Raw genomic sequence first — 19,780 nt, 5'->3', positions numbered from 1 at the left:
TGGTCAGTGGCACTAATCTGACGTGACAATCATTACTGACCTGTCTGTCAGGCTGAGTTGTAGGTAATGGTGACTAAAAGGCCAAGGCTGTGGTGGCTCGCATCTGAGGTGGGGGAGGAGCAGCGATGCCTGTAAGGGAATTGTGGGAAACGGCACTGGCCACTCCAGACCCGGGGGGGATGGGGGGATAGGGGGGGGGGCAAACACACACCACAGCTGTTGCTGTCTGGACGATGATGCAAGCAGCCAGAATCCTGGGAAGCTTTCCCATATGTCCTCACTGTCTTCCAGCATCATCAGCATTGCTTTTGATTTGGCAACCAAGAAAGACATGTGCAGCACAATTGAAAAGCATATTGTGCACTACGAGAGAGTCGAGTTTGAGTGTGATGTTCTATTTTTAAACAGGTGACTTTTTTTTACTTGTTGGAGGCACTGGCAAAATGCCATGACGTTCATTTCCTGTCTCTTCTTCAAATTCAAGAGGCATGTGGGAAAAGCAGCGAACTTTGCTGCGTGATTTATTTTTCTCCAAAAAAGGGCTAAGGTGTATTTAAAGCAGCAGTAGGCAGGTTGGAGCAAATATGATTAAAACAAAATCATGTGCCTCTGTGTCCTCCGGTGCTCCTAATGGCATCTGCAAGATTTCACAAACTGGAGGAAAACAACCAATCAGAGCCGAGCTGGAGCCTTGCCGTCTCTGAGCAGCTGTCAATCACTCGCGATCACCGATCAAACGGTCAAACTAGGCAGCGCTGATCAAATATGAATCAATATTCTGTAATGCCTATTTCTCGCGTAATTTTTTTGAGAAACATCTTGTAGTGTAGTCTTTAGCTGTAAAATTAGAAAGTTTGTCAGTTGAGGAAATACCAAGCACCGCCCACCAGCCGGAGCAAACTTTCTCATTTTACAGCTAAGCAGTTCACTACAAGATGTTTCTGAAAACATTTGAGGTGAGAAATAGGCATTACAGTAACAGAATATTAATTCTTATTTGATCAGTGCTGCCTAGTTTGACCGTTTGATCGGAGTTCACGAATGATTTACAGCTGACTCTGTTGAATGAACATCCAATAGGAACACTCTCTCAATGAAATGACCTGTGATTGGCCAAAGTCTCCCGGCTAGAGTTTTCTAAAGCCTGAAAACGCTCTGTTTTTTAGGCTTTTAGGCATGAGGAGGTGCAGAAGTCTAGTTATCTCTCAGAACACTTGAATTATAATATGCTGAAAGGTTATTATGGAATCTTTGCCCAATGATGCCAAAATCATTCTGCCTACTGCTGCTTTAAAACATATATCTGTCACAGGGGGTTCCATCCAGCTCATTGGGACCATTATAACAATACATACTGTACTGAGGAGGAAATATATGTGTGATATTATGTGGGATTTTTGTGATGCATATATTAAGTAGACAAACGTCAGATCCTATTTAAAAACGGCACCACAAGGAAACCCATCATCTCATCATCTTTATTCTCTGATACATACATTAACTAACAACGTCAGCACAGTTTGGAGAGGGAACCCAAATAACCATAAACTACTTATCGTTTTGAACGCTTGGAGTTCCTTGAATCCACTTTGAAACCTCTGTGGTACCACCTCATAGGTCTGTGTCTGTCTGTGCGCCCTGAGTGATGCGTCACATGGAGAGGTGCGGTTTGAGCATGCAGCGCAACTCCCCCCAAATAGTCCATATTTTCCAGTTAGTGAACTGAGAAACAAGCACTTCTTCTGGAGCGTCTATGTTTAGATTCTGTAACTTTTATTTTTTCCATTTCCTAGTTTTGGAGTTATTTGTCCCTGTATGGATGGAGCACGCACCTATACAACACTGTTGATGGATCATTCTTAAACAGAAAGCTGCCAAGAAGAAGAAGAAGAAGAAGAAGAAGAAGAAGAAGCCCTCTCCTCTGAGTTGTTGTGCAGCTGTGATGTGGTGCAGCTGCAACAGCCTCGCTCTCAAACCGCTGGACAGGAGCCGACAGTGAGCAGGTCGCACACATCCAAATATGCGCGTAATTGGAGCGCGCTGGCGAGGCGTCCCTTGCAGCCCTTCCGAGATAACGTCGTCGTGATGTTCAATACTTCGGGAATTGAGCTCACTTTTAACAAGAGGGAGGATATTTCCGAAGTTCTCAATGGCTCCCTTCAGCTGCTGTACAACGTCCTGGTCACCGTCAGTCCATCCACCGCCATGTGGAACGAGTCGTGCGGCGAGCTGCAGGACTTCGGCCGCCCGGAGAAGGTCGTCATCGGGGTGATGCTGGCGATCATCACGGCGGTCACCGTGATGGGCAACACGCTGGTGGTGATCGCGGTGTGCGTGGTAAAGAAGCTCAGGCAGCCTTCAAACTACCTGCTGGTGTCTCTGGCGGTGGCGGACCTGTCGGTGGCCATAGTGGTGATGCCCTTTGTGATAGTGACGGACCTCACCGGGGGCAAGTGGCTCTTTGGAGAGGTCTTCTGCAACATCTTCATCGGCATGGATGTAATGTGCTGCACCGCCTCCATCATGACCCTGTGCGTGATCAGTGTCGATAGGTAAGTTGATAAAAGTTGAAGCTGCTTTGATATTGTACTGTCAGTTTGCAACATTACGCACGCATTGCGCCTTTTATGGTAAATGATAAATGGACTTGTATTTATATAGCGCTTTTCTAGTCTTCCGACCACTCAAAGCTCTTTACACTACATGCCAGCATTCACACATTCAGACACTGATGGCAGAGGCTGCTAAGGTGCCAACTTTGCCCATCAGGATCTAATCTAAATACTCATTCACAAACCGATGGCTATGCCTTCGGGAACAATTTGGGGTTAAGTGTCTTGCTCAAGGACACATCACATCCAGACACATCTGGAGCAGCCGGGGATCGAACCACCGACCTTCCGATTGGTGGACAACCTGCTCTACCCTCTGAGCCCCAAATATTATAAGCTGCTCTAAGAGGGCAAGGAGCAGCTCCACGTGCCAAATGAAGTCATGAATTCGATTTTTTTGTGCCACAGATTGACATTTAAACGCCTGATTCCAGATCAACCCTTCCTCTGATTATCTGTGCGGTTGAAAACCACCGAACCAGAAAATGAACACGCAGACTGTGATTAATTTATTGCACGCTTAATTAATTAATTTGCTTGACCGGACCATGTGCAGCGTTTCCTGTATAATTACGCATTTAGGATCAGCGCGCCCATCGACCTTTACAGCTGCTCTGACTTTGATACGTGATTTACCATCGTCCTACATTTCTGCTGAGGACACATGATGATAGCACCTGCTCTCTAAAATGAAAGTGCTGTAGAGGTGAAAGTTCCCTTCTGAGAAAACTGAACCACAAACATTGTTTTCCTCTCTTGCAACATACATAAACATTAGCTTTAACATCCTGGTGTTTTACATCAAATCATTGTTGCCTAAATTATTCATTGAAGTTAGTTCCCAACTGCCCCGCTCACTGTGAGTTGCTATAAATTCCAGAAATGGGGAAAGTAAGCACTCATCCATCCCCATCCTTCAATACCCCACTCTGCATCTCAGGTACACTATACCGCCCATGATGCCAGAGCTCAGTTTGATGGCTGGTGACAAATGAGACATGTCCAACGCTCCCACAATGAAATAAAAGTCAAGTGAGTGGTGTCACTGTTCTGCCTCAGTGCCCATAATGAAGACAGAGGCTTGTTGTAGTATTGATGATCTGATTATTCCTCCTGCTTGCCAATCAGGCGTTATTACCTCAATGCATTGCGCCCAGAATTATGCATGTTTTCCTGCTTGTGGATGCGCTGAGCACCAGGGACTTAAGTACGCCTGAGGAGCTAATGATATTATGGGAGGAACTGGATCACAGATATCATCCTGTTTTAAAGTGTTATTGGCAGGGGAATGAATGTATTTTGGGGCTGATTGGACATGCAGGGTATTAAGATTAGTTCGGGAGAAGCTAACAAGTCCTTCACGGGGTTAGGTTAAAGGTCGCAGAGGTCACAGAGGATTATTAAAGACGGATGGACAGTGTGGGATTCCTACATCTGTGGCTGCTCACTCCCCAGTCAGGTCACGAGCTGGCCTCTTGAGTTGCACATCATTCTGCTCCATCCTCCTATAGAATTACATTTTTGCTCCTTCATGACCCCAGCAAATATACAAGGACATCATCCAGATTTAAAGCGGCAGTAGGTAGAATGTTTTCGGCATCTTTGGGCAAAAATTCCATTATAACCTTTCAGCATATTGTAATTCAAGTGTTCTGAGAAAAAAAACAGACTTTTGCGCCTCCTCATGGCTCTGTTTTCAGGCTTTAGAAAATCTAGCCCGTGATGGGAGACTTTGGCCAATCAGAGGTCATTTCAGAGAGCGAGACAGTATTCCTATTGGCTGTTCATTCAACAGAGGCAGCTGTCAGTCACTCGCAAACTCCAATCAAACGGTCAATCTACGGAGCGCTGATCAAATATGAATTAATATTCTGTTACTGTAATGCTTATTTTTTTTGCCTCAAATGTTTTCAGAAACATCTTGTAGTGTACTGTTTAGCTGTAAAATGAGAAAGTTTGCTCCGGCTGGTGGGCGGTGCTTGGTATTTTCTCAGCAGATCTCAGCATGGCTGCCGGGTCACAAACTTTCTCATTTTACAGCCAAACACTACAAGATGTTTCTGAAAACATTTGAGGCGAGAAATGGGCATTTCAGTAACAGAATATTGATTCATATTTGATCAGCGCTGCCTAGTTTGACCGTTTGATCGGAGTTTTTGAGTGATTGACAGCTGCTCAGAGACGACAAGGCTCCATCTTGCAGATGCCGATAGGAGCAGTCACAGAGGACACAGAGGCACATGATGTTTTTCAGATTACCTGTCTCATGCACTATTGTCAGGATATATATTTATAAAAATAACCTTTTTTAATCATATTTTAATCCTACTGCTGCTTTAAAAGAACTAACCTGAGTAGAAATAAACAATGTCAATGTGTTGAACCAGGCCTCTCTTTGTATTCCGGTGGAGGATAAGTGGGCGTGAGTCAAACCAGCACTGTCGGGCCTCATGGCCATTGTCTGTGATAAGGGAAGTGAATTGCTCATAGTGTATACTCAGACAGGACAAATGCACCCACCTGTGAGCGAGGATGTCTGAAAAGATAGAGCAGGTGATTGAATCTGGTACCGTGAAATCAAAGTGTGCACACCCACCAGACCACACCATTCCAGAGGATCTTCTCCATGTCTTCCTGCTTCTTGTCAAGACAAGCTGAGAATTTAAAATAAGGAAGTCAGTTTGAGATTATCTTCTGCACACAAGCTGCACAGACAGTTCTGTAAACTGTTTGCGCTGATCTCCATGAAAACAGGCTCGCCCTAATTAAACAATGCAGAGCGTGTTCGGTATATGATTCACAATGGGAATCATAGAGATAATTCATTAGGATGGGAATTGCCAATTAGACACGTTATTAGCTGCAATTAGGGCGCTCACTCGCTGTCATTTAGGATTCCCAAGGACATGCATTGTCAAATTAAGCAGAACGGTGGGGAGTGCTGCGAACGAGGCTCAGGATTGAACAGGTTTGTTTGTGGGGGGTTATGCAGTCCCTGAAGACTAGGTGCTCTGCTGCAGAGGGATATTGATTGTCTCTCAGAGATCCTTTAGGTGTACAGAGGAGATTCTGCATGTATGTATGTATGCCAATATGGACAACGTGGTGATAGAGGAGTGGTCCCTAGTGTATGGGGCCTGTGCATTTATGATGCTGCAGGGACCTGACAGGCTTCAATAGATGCTCTCTGACATTCATCATCCACTTTAACACATATCTAGTCAGCACCGGATTAAACCAGATGGGGTCCTGGGGCAAAAATGGGTTGTAGGGCAAACTGAAATAATGAACTACAATAATGACACTACATTTTGATATTTTTACTTTACGAGACAGAGTCTCAAGACGTAGTATTGCACCTCCATAAAGTTGGAGAACAAGAGATATATTTAAAGGACGATTAAAATCGATGCAGAGCGTGAGCTATCCTGACTGTTAGTCTTAAGTATTGGTTGATCCCTCAAAACACTGAATCCTACATTTCCTATAATGCAAATCAACAGTATCTTTTGTTAGAGACCCCCTTGCCAGGTAAACGCCCACGTCTTTCAAACTCCACGCCTTCAGAAAGCTCCCTCTTGAGCTAAAGGCCCAGACACACCAACCCAACATCAAAGATATTGCGCCGACAAAGGCCGACTGTTGCGTCGCCTCACATTGCCCATTGCCAAAAAGTTGCACTCGAACACACCTCAAAGACCACAGCCAATGGTCAGTTAGCACGTACGTTCTGCATCTGCGTGAGAGGAAATAACTCTCCACACCAGCAGGCGGCGGTAGTCTGTATTCATCATTCAAAAAGGGAAAACCGAAAGACTGAGGACTGTGGACTTCGGGTCACGAGGGAGAACGGCCTAAGCGTTCATCTCCAAATGCCTAAAAATACAAAAATGATGAAAGAGACTATTTAAAATGAATTGAGGAACGAATCTACGCTCTGGCAAAGTCACGGAGACAACGATAAAAGCAAAAAGAAGGATGCCTGAAGTAAAGACACAAACAGCCATGGAGGAATCCCACATCAAAGAAATGCTGAGAGAAATTACATCGGACATTACAAAAGAACTTCGAGGACTTCGAGAACTTCGAGCGGAGTTACAAGTCTTCAGAAACGAAACAAGACAGGAGTTAGCTGAACTTAAAAAAGAGATCGGGCAACAGAAATAGGAATTTCAGCGCATGACGGAGATGTCCGAGAAGATCGAGGAAAGAGTGGAAAACAGAGGAACGAGAAATAATCTTGGAGGTTCAACTAAAACACTGATACAATATTTAAAAGAGAGTGAAAGATGACTATGACTATTTAGAAAATGAATCACGCCAAAATAACTATCTATCAGTCTACAGTATTAAGGAAGACAACGATCATGTTAATATGATTAAATTTGTGGAGACGCTGATCCACGAGGTTTTGGACATTTCAAAGGTAAAACTTAATATAACAGCAGCGTTATTACATTATTAATAGAAGAAATTAGAAAATATAGCTTATTCTCTGGTTACAAATAAAATATTAATAAAAAAGAAGCAATGACAATTAAAGATAAGATTAAAGATCTTAAGAGAAAATATAATTTTAAGTGGGAATGTGCTAAATTGAAATATCTAGGGATAATTCCGCAAAAATTTGGAGGATCTGTTTTCAATAAATTACTCGGGATTAATAGATCAAGTTACAGAGGAGTTGAACAGATGGAAAACATTAGATCTATCCAGACAGAATTTGAGAATTTGCTTGGAAAATAAATATGAGATATTTCTTGACCCCTGAAATAACTTTCAAATATAAAAGAAGACAAAGCTAAACTGTGGTGAAATTAATGCAAATCATTTGCACATTTTCTACACATGCAGGTTATTGAATTTGTTTTGGTCAGAAGTTTTTAAGTTTATAGAAGACACTTTAAAAAAAACTCTGTATCTAAAAGCAGAGCATATCATACTCAGGAAACCTCCAATTGATCTTGGTAAAGATGAAGAATCAGAATACTCAGAATCACAACACTGAAGCCAATAACAAAAACTAAACCCACAGATTTTATAAAATGGAAAAGTTTGATTCAAGGAGTAAAAGTTATGAAAAAGGAAACTCACAGAATAAGGAATATGGAAGATGTGTTTGAGGTGGCCTTATGTGTGGGCCTATGTATATCTGTGTGTGTGTTGAAAAGTATACCTATATGCTTATGTATGTCTAGGTATGTACATGTGTATATGTATATATATGCTGTATGTGTATATGTATATATGTATTTATTATGAATATCTATATGAGTATGTCTACAGTATATGTTTATGTCTATATAAATGTATAAGTGCAGATGAATACAGCATCCAACCTATTTGTTATATCTCTGCCCCCCTTTTTTATTTTTTCATCAAATTTGTTCTATTTATTTATGTTTTTTTTATAATTTCTAATGCTGACGTTCACTTTTGTGCATATCTTGTTTTGTCTCTTCGTTCGTTTCTAAACTCATAACTTAAAAGTTTGTTTATGAACTTTTGTAAGTATGAAATGTAAATTGCATATATGAAAACAATCTCGGAAAAATAAAGTATAAAATAAAGGATATACAAGCTGTTGTTATGATACGTACACGAAAGAAAGCAGCCTTTGACGACCATTTTCACACCACTTCCACTCACCACTCAGCTTCTTTCCAGATGGCCATGTCGTTGTGAAAATATCTGTGTATTGGAATGATCAGATGAGATGAAGTTGAACAATGAGAAGAGCCTTACTCATTGGCTTGCTTTCCTCACTTCTGTTTCTCTTCTCGTGCACTGATTCGTTTAAGCTGAACAGCCAATTAGAGTGTATTTTTCTCACCAACGAGCGCCTCCGCCGATTCAACATGCTGAATTGGCCCAAAAACCTCCAACACGGGCAGACTAGAGTCGGCGATGCGGGACACACCGCAAAAACTAGACGCTCACCAACGGCCCCAAACTGTCCCACGCCTGACCATCGTCTTGGTGTGTCAGGGCCTTTAAGAATACTTTTTTTCACAGACTAAGTAGGTGCTCGCTGTGACGAGTAAAAGGAACATGATGTGTAAAATCCACGGAGTGCCCCTTGAACAATGCAGTAATTAACCAAATTACCACAATCCATACACATACTGTAGGTCTGGGGCCCTGGTGCAGTTGTCCACTTTGCCCAGTTGGTAATCCAGCCTAATTGTTCTAGTTCTACAGTCTCATTATATTGTGACAACATTTGCACATGCAGTTATTTTTTGGTTAAATGGTGCCCTTTAAATAATCATTTTTAAATATTTAAACAAATGTGTAAGACTATTTAAAAGACTGTTGAAACTTTCTGAGCAGTCAGTCTAAATAGGTGACAGCGGTTCAGCAAGAAGAGACATATTTCCTGTCTCAGGAAGGGGAAATGATATTCTCACTGTGGTTAAGCAGTTCTGATCTTATTACATTACCAAACAGTATTATCTAGGCTAGGGGTCTCCAATCTGTTTTTCCTCTGAGAGCTAATTTGACAAAATTAAAGTGGCCGAGAGCTACACATAGCGCCACCAAGTTGTACATCGCCAATAGCAGACATCATTTCTGTCTTACTTTCATGGTCCTTTAATAACATTTCAGCCACCGCAGTCATCGCTTCTATTACAATTCCTCCATAGGTGAAGGGCTTTTTGTTTCGTTAGGATGTGAGCCACTTTAATCGAAACCTCTGTTGCTGCGTTGGCCTTCTTCGTCAGTTTGGTAAACAGAGACTGTCGTCTTTTAAGTGTTGTTTTCAGCTCCTTTCCCTTCCTCTACCTTTTACCGACTGACACACTTGCACCGCAAATGAGACACACATTTGTCATTACCCATTCCTCATTAAAATATTATACATTTGGCTTTTTATTGGCCTGGCTATTTTCTGCGGTCATTGTCAAATCTGGTGTGCGCTTGCTGGTCTGCTAGCATCGCCTCATGTTAATGCGTCGCCGATGTCATGAAATTTGAAAGCAGCGCAACCTGTTTAATTGTCGGCTGATAATCGGCAAATAATCATTTTGTGTCAGAAGGGGGCTCAATGTCTGTGAATTTGATTAAACTGAAATTGAAACCGCTTTACAATGTGACAAATTTATGTCCATATTCTTTAAACCTTTAGTGAGCCACTCAGACTTAGGTAGCGAGCCACTGGTATGGCTCGTGAGCTACTTGTTGGAGACCCTTGATCTAGGGAGGGAAGAGTATCTGCAACTTAATGTTAGAGGTGCACGATATGAATCAAATAGTCTATTATGTTATATGTAATTTCATATCATGGTATCAATACATATCATAATGTAATATAGTACATTTTCTGGAAAATCAACTGAGAAATTGTGAATGGATAAAATAACCAGAGAGGAACATGCTGTGTGAATGTTTTCATATGAACAGTCCTGCTCATTGATTTGCATCATTTCTCACATTGGCCTAATACACCCAGAAATATTAAACAGAGATATCATGGCATAAACCATAGGGCAAAATCTCTGCTGTTTGACAAATTTATAGCATCTACTGTATATCAGCTTTGCACCCAATGCTACTTAATGTGTATCATGATTCTAATGGAGGTGATACAGGGTGGGAGGTGGCGGGTAAAGTCGTCAGGCCATCCGTCACTTTGGCAGGCAGGGAAAACGCTAGGGATGGGACTAGAGAACCGGTTCCATTGTGAATGTTCCTAGTTGTCATGCCTCCTTGACTATTGATTCCTCTTATTGATGCTCTCCGACAGTTACGCATGCACAGTGACGTAACACAAATACGCACGCTGTATGGTGTTTCAGTTTGTTTGGGACCGTAGCCACAAACGATCAACAGCGTGCAATAAACCTATTTTGTTCCTAATAATGCCATATTGTGAACTACAAATGCATGTTGAAATTGGCCGGATGAGAGCTAGTTAACATTAGCTGTTAGCTGTTAGCAGCCAGTGGGCAGCACAGTCCTGCTTGAAAGCCCAGAAGCCACGGTGTAATTCGAACACTGTAATTTACCATGCATGTAATGTTTTTTGTGTGAAATATATCAAACATTGAAAGACATCAGATTTAAAATGTTAGTCCTTCATTTAGCGCAGAGATTTCAAAAGTGGCAGATAAGACTAGATAGTTGCCTGTCACAGTGGCAGGCAGTAAATAATAAACAAAATAATCCTACATTAATTCAAAATCTGAATGTCCACCCTATTGCCTTCTTCCCCAGCCATATGCCACATGCTTATATGCAATGCTATAGCAGTAACATCCCTCATAAATCTTATTTTAGTAACCTTTCTCACCCAATAACGGCAACCTATTGACAGACTTGAAGAAAAGGTTTCCCGTCCTGTGGCCTGGGTCGCGTCAGAATAACTGCAGAATACTCCCCAGTGGTATTGATTTTGTACTGTATGTGCAAATGTGGATTTATAGCTGTGAAAGCCATGCTTATGGATGAGTGGCCATTCAGCACCTCCAGCCTCTTTAAGTGGAGATTCACCACTGCAAACTGAAGCTAACACACCGCAGCATTGACCCAGTCACAGCAGAGGAGTCCAGTCTGAGTGTTGGGGAGTGAATAAAAAGGGAAGTTATATATGAATGTAGGTCTGCTCTTTCACGAGATATCCCGGCAAGCAATTTCGGCAAAGGCTTAGTCGCTTTCCGTGCCCACTTCTCTAAAAAGTTAGTATCGCTTTTGGCTACAGTCAGTTTCTACCTTCACTGAGAGTAATATGTTGTATGTTCAATAATTCAAAAGTGAAATATGAATGATTTATTCACAACAGCGGGACGAGAGGGTAACCCTTTTCTGTAGTTCCTCAGACGTCTAAGAAAAGACAGTGCTAAAGGAATGGAGGAGCTTGGTATGAGAGACAGAGTTAAATTTGCAGAACATAGCCCGGCTTAACTATGAGTGAACTTGTTGAAGATGGATGGGATGTAGGTCAAGAAAAAATATCACATAACTGCAGTAATGTAAACTTTTCCACCAAGGTTCAGACTAAAGAAAACACAGCGTAGGTGTGATCACACCCGTAAGCTTCTGCTGGGGATTTGAGGGAGGAAATCGCGCTAGCTGAGGTCTTTAGATGGCAGCCGGATTAGCCACAGCCTTCACATGCTTTCTGCCAACTGGTGTGTCAATGATGAGCCGAGTTCACACACGGCTCCCACACCGACCCGCCCTCCACGTCTGACAATATTTCTGCGAGGTCGGTCTGCGCGTAAGTTCGTCCCAGGGGAGACGGCGCTCGGTTAGTGCGACTGGGGAACATCCACCCGCAGCAGCAGACACAGATGACTTGACCTAGCTGACGCATCCTCAGGTAATGTGATGTGATGCCTGAGCTCCACTCTCCCAGGCTCTATTCACTTCCCACTTGTCGGCCACCTCGCTGAAATGCGGAGGATTGGACATCTCCTGCTAGGCCAGAACGATCAGATCAAAGGCAGTTCATGCTCGTAAAGGAATGCTAAATCGGAACAGAAAGCGCGTTTTGGTCCTAAATAGGATGTTACACTGACTTCTTAAATCTTGTGATCACAGACAGTTAACAGAGAGTGCTACATTTTAGAGGGTTTAGAAACCACAAGAGACACAGTTAATGTTTCAAGCCACTGCAGCTGTTTCATATGGAGAAGACAAACCACTCTCATCTGTAACAATATTTAAATTTAAAATCCACATCCACCCACATCATGTAAACAAGCACATCTTCCAGAGCAAAACTGCTGTCAATGAAAACATTTCAGAGCGCCATTAAATAAAAAATGCCGGGAGAAGGCATTTGGCAAGTTAATCATTGATAAGTGCTGCTTGTACTATCAACCGCAGCTCAGCTTCCGTCCTGTTTGACTGTCTGTTTGACTTCTTTTACAGAAGCACATGAAGTGAAAGACAAATTGTGCGCTGATCATGTGGTCAGATAGGGTGGTGTGTGTGGGAATAGACCTGAAGTGGGTTGAGATGACTGAAGGTCAAAGAGATGAGAGCAAAATGTGGCTGTGGCTTGTTGTTTGTCTCTTGACTTTGTGATTGTTCTTTACTTTTACCAGAGTATTGTCACTGAGAGTCATGAGGTGCACGGTCATTGCAAAGGTAGCGTATCTTGCAATTTATCTTGTATGGTGTAAGCAACCTTTATTTGAAGGCTATTCTTTCGTTCAATAGAAAAATAAATATATTTAGGTCTGGCTTGTGTAGCACTCACAGCTTATGGAAGTTACCATATTTTGCAGATTTCAACTTGTTCAGGTTTCAAGTTCCTTGATATATGCCAAGCCGTTCTCACAACAAACTCGTCAAATATCCCTGTTTGGTAAGTGCCCTTCGGCATAGGACACCGGCGCACGGAGGCACCCTTTAGCAACAGTATGTGACGAACCGGCTTTCAACTAACTCCAATGTAAACACACCCGCGGCGTTATTCAACGGTCGGAGCAAGTGATTAATAGGCGGCATTTGATGAGTTGGGAGTGAGAATGTGTTGGGGGATTGCAATGGATGAGAAGCTTGTGCCCCGTCTACCTCCTGATAAAGTGAAATGAAAAGAACAAGAAAGAAAAAACATTACCAACAACCTGTTTAACCTGTTAACATTCTAATATTTGCATTACCATGAATGTCTGTATGAAATTTTTTGACCTGCTGGTAAAGCTGGAGGAAAAGTCAGGGGATCACCAATGTCAGCGGGATTCATCCTCTGGGGAACATGAATGGCTGTACAAAATTGTGTATAAAAAGCAGCTAAATGCTAACGTCGTTTAGCAGGTAGGCTGATGTTTGCCATGTGCACCATCTTAGATTAGTGTGTTAGCATGTTAGCCTAAGCTATAGTTATAGTTATAGCAGATGTTAAGATATTTTAGTCTTGACCAAAGTGGTGGACCGGACTGTCCATCATTGCCATAGAGCCACGCCGCTAGCATGGCTAATGATAACCCTACAAATGTTTTTTGCTGTGCCGTTGGCTCAAAGTCATGTTAAATGTTGCATTCCACAGTATAGTTATTATTTTTGACTACTACCCCCCCTACTGCCCCTAATAGCTCTGTGGAGAGCTTTGGAGGGACACTCCAATATGAGGGCACTCCACAGTGAGGGGAAGAGTTAATGGAGATAACTGAGACAAAGCCTTATGCAGAGAGGCTGGCCCTTGCCCTTACGAGGGACTTGGTTAGAATGTATGGTAAAGAAAAGTAATATTTGAAACTGCCGTGTGTTTAAACGGCACAGAGATTCATGCTTCGCTGACACATGGTCTCTGATTTGATTTATCTTATTGATTTATTGGTTGTCTCTGTAGGGAGCCACTTAAATCAGATTTGCCTACGCAACTAATCAGTGAGCTCTTGAACCAGATCCAGCATCATATTTGAATAGTAGTAGTGGTATTGATGGATCAAAGTCTAAAATGAAAATATCCAGCTGAAGTGCTTCCACAAATGAAAATTGGGTTATGAAGGGGGTTGTTTTGGGCTGTTCTGCTGATTTTTTTAATGATTATCATGTTCCTTCTTTCTGTTAAAGAACATCAGACCCCAATTTGATGTCTAATTGAATTCCTTAAATTGAGATTATACACAGTTATCAATGTTTCAGCCAATTAAGACTGTTGTCAGGCTATTAGATAGGCGTTATCCATCGCTATAAGCACACTAGATTTGGGTCAATAGGGGCCTACTACACCCAAAACTAGGTTTTATTTTCTATTCACATGGTAGATCACCGAACTAAGGTATAAAAGAAGACAACAGAAACCTCTAGCGTCCAGTGACAGGAACAGAAGCGGAGGTGAGGCGCTGTGGTATAGACAGTGTGAGACTACATATAGGGTGGAGGTTGGGAAGGATGGATGGGAATCCAGGAGACCGAGATTTGCATCCTGTGTGAAACCAACAACGTGTGGTTGTCTTTGTGTTTATAAGCGTTAAGTTTCACTTTCACTTTTGAAATATAGCTATTTTACGTCAAAATACAATGTTTTCCACTAAACTTAACTAAGTGGTTTTGTTGCCTAAACCTAAAGAAGCCTTTTTGTTTGTGTTCAATTAATGTTTCATTCAGTTTTATGTGTTAGAACGTGTTGCTTTTAAGTTTCTCATTCACTTTTACGAGGTAGTAGGAGTACTAATGACCCACGTCTTCATGAAAACTGTTAGAAACCCTAGTTTCCTGAAAAGTTGGGGGTACCCAACTTTCCTACGTCAGCAGCAGTATTGGTATGAAGGACTTTCCTATGCAATTAGAGGATGATGGATTAGTAAGCATTCCACAGATAGAGATCTGAGTTTTATTTTGCCATTCCCGGTCTGCCACCCTATTTACCCAACAATCTCCAGTGACAGGAAGAAGAAAAGGGCAAAGTACTGAGTGACTCTAGTGTGGCATAAATCATGCTTTGCGTTTGGCATAACAAAGGTGGGGTCCATTATTCATCAAGATTGAACAAAGGGCCAACGAGCATTTACCAAGCAGTGAGATAATGGGTTTCCTGTTGATGAAGCTGAGAGGCTGCAAACCCACAAACACACCATGCTGTGGATTGCAGATAATATGTTTTGAGCATTAAGCATATTGCTGCTGTTGCAGAATAACTATACAACTCAAGTTTTGCATTTAGTTCATCTGTGCATATGAACTGAATATTTATAATGTTCATTAAATCGGGCATGAATGCTCCTACACACAATTACTGAGGAGTTAAATGGATAGTTTGGATGTTTTGAAGTGGGGTTGTATGAGGTTCTTATCCATAGTAAGTGTATTACCTACAGCAGGTGACTGTCGGCATACCACCAGCTTGAAGAAGCAGACAGGAGTTACCGCACGGAAGCAAAGCAATGTACTGCTGTGGATGGGGGCAGCAGCAAAACACATTTTAACTGCCTAAAAGAAAGGCTCACCTAAAAAAATCTGTTTAAGTGTATTCTATATTTAGAATATTTTCACCGGTTTACCTTGCCGTGAGACAGCTATTTCCGATGAGGAACTGAAGCCGTTGTATCCATCCATGCTCTCACCAAAGCCACCAGACTCCACTGAAAAAAACTGTAATTTTACCCCTCAGAACACAGGGGTTGCTGGTCTATCACTGCCTATATTGATTAGTTTGTTTGTGTTATTGTGTGACTTTGGTGAATCCGAACCAACCAAAGGCGCACACTAACACAAACAAACTTACCGGTTGAGGCAGCGGTAGACCAGCAAATCCTGTATTCTGCGATGTAAAATTACTGTTTTTTTCAATGGAGTCTGGTGGCTTTGGTGAGAGCATATAACAGCTTCAGTTCCTGTCGAAACATAGACGGTATAGCTGTCTTACAGCAAGGAAAACCGGCGAAAATATTCTAAATATAGCATACATTTAAACTGATATGGGGTCCTTTCTTTTGGGTGGCTAAAATATGTTTTGCTGCTGCCCCCGTCCACAACAGTACATTGCTTTGCTTCTGTACTGGTACTCCTCTCTGCTTCTCCAAACTGGGGGCGTACCGACCGTTATCTACTCTAGGTAATACACTGAAAATGGATGAGCACCTCATACAACCACGCTTCAAAACTATCCCTTTAACTTGACCAATCTTGTGCATCCATTGTGTATTTATGTTCAGAGGGAGCATAAAGTATAAGTGTCTCTATTTGAGCATGTACTGTAATGATGCCAAAGGCAACAACTCATAAAAGCAATCCCTTTAGACATGCAGACATTAATTAATTGCCTCATATTTCTCTCACTGACACACCACTCTTCATATATGTTCACTGCTGTGCATCAATCTATTGTAGCTGTCAGTTAATCCTAAACTCATTATCCAAGAGTATTGTATGATGGAAATGTTTATTGAATGTAGTTCAATGTGACTCTATAGCTGAAATTCGTCCCCTTACTCAGGTCGGGTAGATGCTGAGAAGTTAGTGATCTAACCCCCAGCACTGAACAGAGTTTGTATTCCAACTGTGAAATTTGAGTTATGGCAACCCATCACTGCCAAACTGCCCTTGAGCAAGACACTGAATCCCAGAACTGACCACAAACTGGGTCATCCCACTGTAGGCAGCCCTGCACTCTTTTAAATGCCTATGAGTGTGTATGTGACATACAACACAAGCAACATCAAATATAATCCAGTGCATTAACAGTTGAGATTGAGCGTTCATTCTCAACAGCAGTTGACCAAAACAATCTCACCACAAGGTTGTTTTTGAGCTTTCACACTTGAAGTGTTCAGAAAAATGGAAATCTGAACATCTACAGTTCAACTGAGCAAACTGGGCTGATTAGGAAGCTCCAAGACGTACTAATGGACCTTGTGATGGGACAGTTTGTTAATTGTAGCAGTATCAATTATAGCAGTATCAAGTTCAGGGACACTGGCATGTTGGTCAGTTTACCTGTTAAGTGGTGAAAGCACATACACCCACATGATCCAACCATAGACTGTATATAAGAAGTGGACCAAGTCATTGTGACGTCACCCATTGGTTTGTGGACTGCCGTTTTGAAATCTCGAGTTTTGGCATTTTGGCCGTCGCCATGTTCGTTTTTTGCAACCGGAAGTGACATGAGAGGGTGGAGCTAAGTACAACAACGATGAATAAGACATTCTACACGACCAAAAAGATTATAATTAACTTTCATGAACTGAAAACATACTGTGAGAGGGTTAAAACACAGACAACTCCCAGACTGGACAAAAGAGTGGTAGCAACCTGTCAATCAAAAGGTAGCCATGCCCTGAAGCATCCCCTGCTTTATGGTCTATTTGACTCTAAATGGGACCATAATTTACTAAATGAACATCATGCTGTATTGAAGAAGACTTGAAACTAACGATTGAGACCATAAACTCATGTTTACAATGTTTACTGAGGTAATAAATCAGGTGAGAAGGAGGCTCATTTTCTAATAGACTTCTATACAATCTGACTTCTTTATGCAACCAGAAGAGTCGCCCCATTTGCATTCTTAGAAAGAATGCAAGTTTAAGCCACTTCTGCATTGGCTTCACTTTTAAGACCCGGAGGTTGCCCACTAGATCAAACTGTCTCTAGATATTTGGCTTCAAAGCTCGACAACACATTGGCATACAATACTGGATGTTATAGGCCACTTACATTATTCAATTTAGAAAGACTCTTTAATGTAACTTCTCATTGTCTCACTTTTGCATTAAATGCTGATGTTGTGGCCAACCATCATTCAATATGGAGCTAATGATTTAGTTGGAACACATGGATGACTTTGGTGTCAGTCTCCCAACAGAAGGCATTTGGCAAGTTAATCATTGATAAGCGCTGCTTGTACTATGTATCAACCGCAGCTCAGTTTCTGTCCTGTTTGTTTGTCCCGTCTTTTTGACTTACAGAAGCACATGAAGTGAGAGACAAATTGTCGGCTGATCATGTGGTCAGATAGGGTGGTGTGTGTGGGAATGGGCCTGAAGGAGGTTGAGATGACTGAGAACAGAAAGTCGAAGGGAGGAGAGCAAAATGATGGCTTGTTGTTTGTCTCCTGACATTGTGATTGTTCTTTACTTTTATCAGAGTACTGTCACTGAGAGTAATGAGGTCACAGTCATTGCAAAGGTATTTAGGTGTCGAGTTGGAGCTATTTATCTTGTGGTGTAAGCAATCATTATTTTAAGGCTTGTCGTTGGTTCATTAGAAAAACAAATATATTTAGGTCTGGCTTGTTGTCAAATCTATCCAGTATGGGTCCGTCATGAACCCACACCCTATGGAAGTGACCATATTTTGCAGATTGTTCAGGTTTCAAGTTTCTTGTTATGTGCAAAAAGGAAGCAGTGCATAACAATGGATCATAAGCTTGTGCTCCGTCAACCTACTGATGACACGTGAAATGAAAAGAAAAAGAAAGAAAAAACATTACCAACAACATATACAGTACTGCATAATGTTTCTGCATCCAAGTGTTGAGGACACGGGATCTATCATATCTTTAAAAAAATAAAATAAAATCAATGAGTGGTTCATGACAGCTCAAGTCAATCATTCAAGCTAACTAAAGCCTAATTATAGAGAACATGGTCAGCACTCATTCAAAATGTAAATTACACTCTTTATCACTGTCTCGAGTTGTCGAATGGCATAAACGCTTGCCTGTCATGACCAAATATTTGCCATCCCTACCTCCCACAGGACACATTTAATCAGCCATCAACAACTTTGATCCTACTAGCTTACAGATGATTGATAACAGATATAGTGAAGTGCCTTACCACCACTCTGGAGGTAGAGGTAACTTGAACTAAACCACGGTGCACACTGTGAATGGTGTTGTTATCATGCATCCTATAGAATGGTGCAGTATTTTTGTAGGGCAACCCGGAAGTTAATCGCACAGGATCCCTCGACAAAAAGCCAATGGGATTTTTCCATTGGGTTTTGGATTATTGCAGAAACTCTGTGGCCAACAAACGTTTATGATACTCGCGTGTTCTGTTCAGCAAGATAGTCTAATCTCCACAAATGAACACCACTTTTACGATTTTTGAAGTGTGAATGTAATCGGCAGAAGCAAAAAAACAACGATAGGCTATAAACGAACTACACCACGGTCACATGAGCGTGAGTATACGAGGCTGTTAAGGCTGATGTGTTGGCGTGATGGAGTGTGGTGTGATGGTGTGTGGCTTGACAGCGCGCAACACACTCTAGTTAGAGACTGCACCTGTGCTGGCTCTCTACTTTTCTGGTGCGCATAAATTAATTAATGAGTGGGACAGAACATGATACATTTCTATGTAAATATAATATTGTTATCTTTATTTTAATTGTGGTGAAAACAATTTGGACAATTTGGTTAGTGACTGTTGAAAACAGGGACATTTGAGTGTTTTACAGATATTTGTCGGGGTGCGGAACACCCAGCTTGAAACCGGGACAGTCCCAGACAAACCGGGACGCCTGGTCACCGTACACTAACCATAATGGGAATGGCTGATGGGAATGTTCTGAGAAAAGTCAGGGGATCAGTAAAGTCATTGGGATAGTGTCTGTGGATCTTGAATGTCTTTATGGATTTTTTGCCAATCCATCAAGTAGATGTCGAGATATTTCACTGGATAAGTGAGATTTTTGACCTGCTGGTGGCGCTATAGGAAAAGTCAGGGGGTCACCAAAGTCTGTAGGATTCATCCTCTGTGGAC

At 41.8% G+C, this 19,780-nt stretch overlaps 1 protein-coding gene across 1 annotated transcript in view; it reads left to right on the top strand.

Annotated features, from left to right (window-relative positions):
* The first annotated feature begins 1,340 nt into the window (after nucleotides 1-1,340).
* Nucleotides 1,341-19,780, top strand: part of htr7c (5-hydroxytryptamine (serotonin) receptor 7c) — a 38,866-nt gene continuing 20,426 nt past the window's right edge. Inside the window, exon 1 of the mRNA XM_074637337.1 lies at nucleotides 1,341-2,552. Within this exon, the coding sequence (XP_074493438.1) occupies nucleotides 2,086-2,552 (467 nt within the window). The 5' untranslated portion in view covers nucleotides 1,341-2,085. The remainder of the gene's footprint in view (nucleotides 2,553-19,780) is intronic.

This window comes from Sebastes fasciatus, chromosome 6 (genome assembly GCF_043250625.1).
Source record: "Sebastes fasciatus isolate fSebFas1 chromosome 6, fSebFas1.pri, whole genome shotgun sequence".
Taxonomy (NCBI): Eukaryota; Metazoa; Chordata; class Actinopteri; order Perciformes; family Sebastidae; genus Sebastes; species Sebastes fasciatus.
Note: the sequence above shows the minus strand (reverse complement) of the source record. Positions and strands in the feature narration are given on the sequence as shown.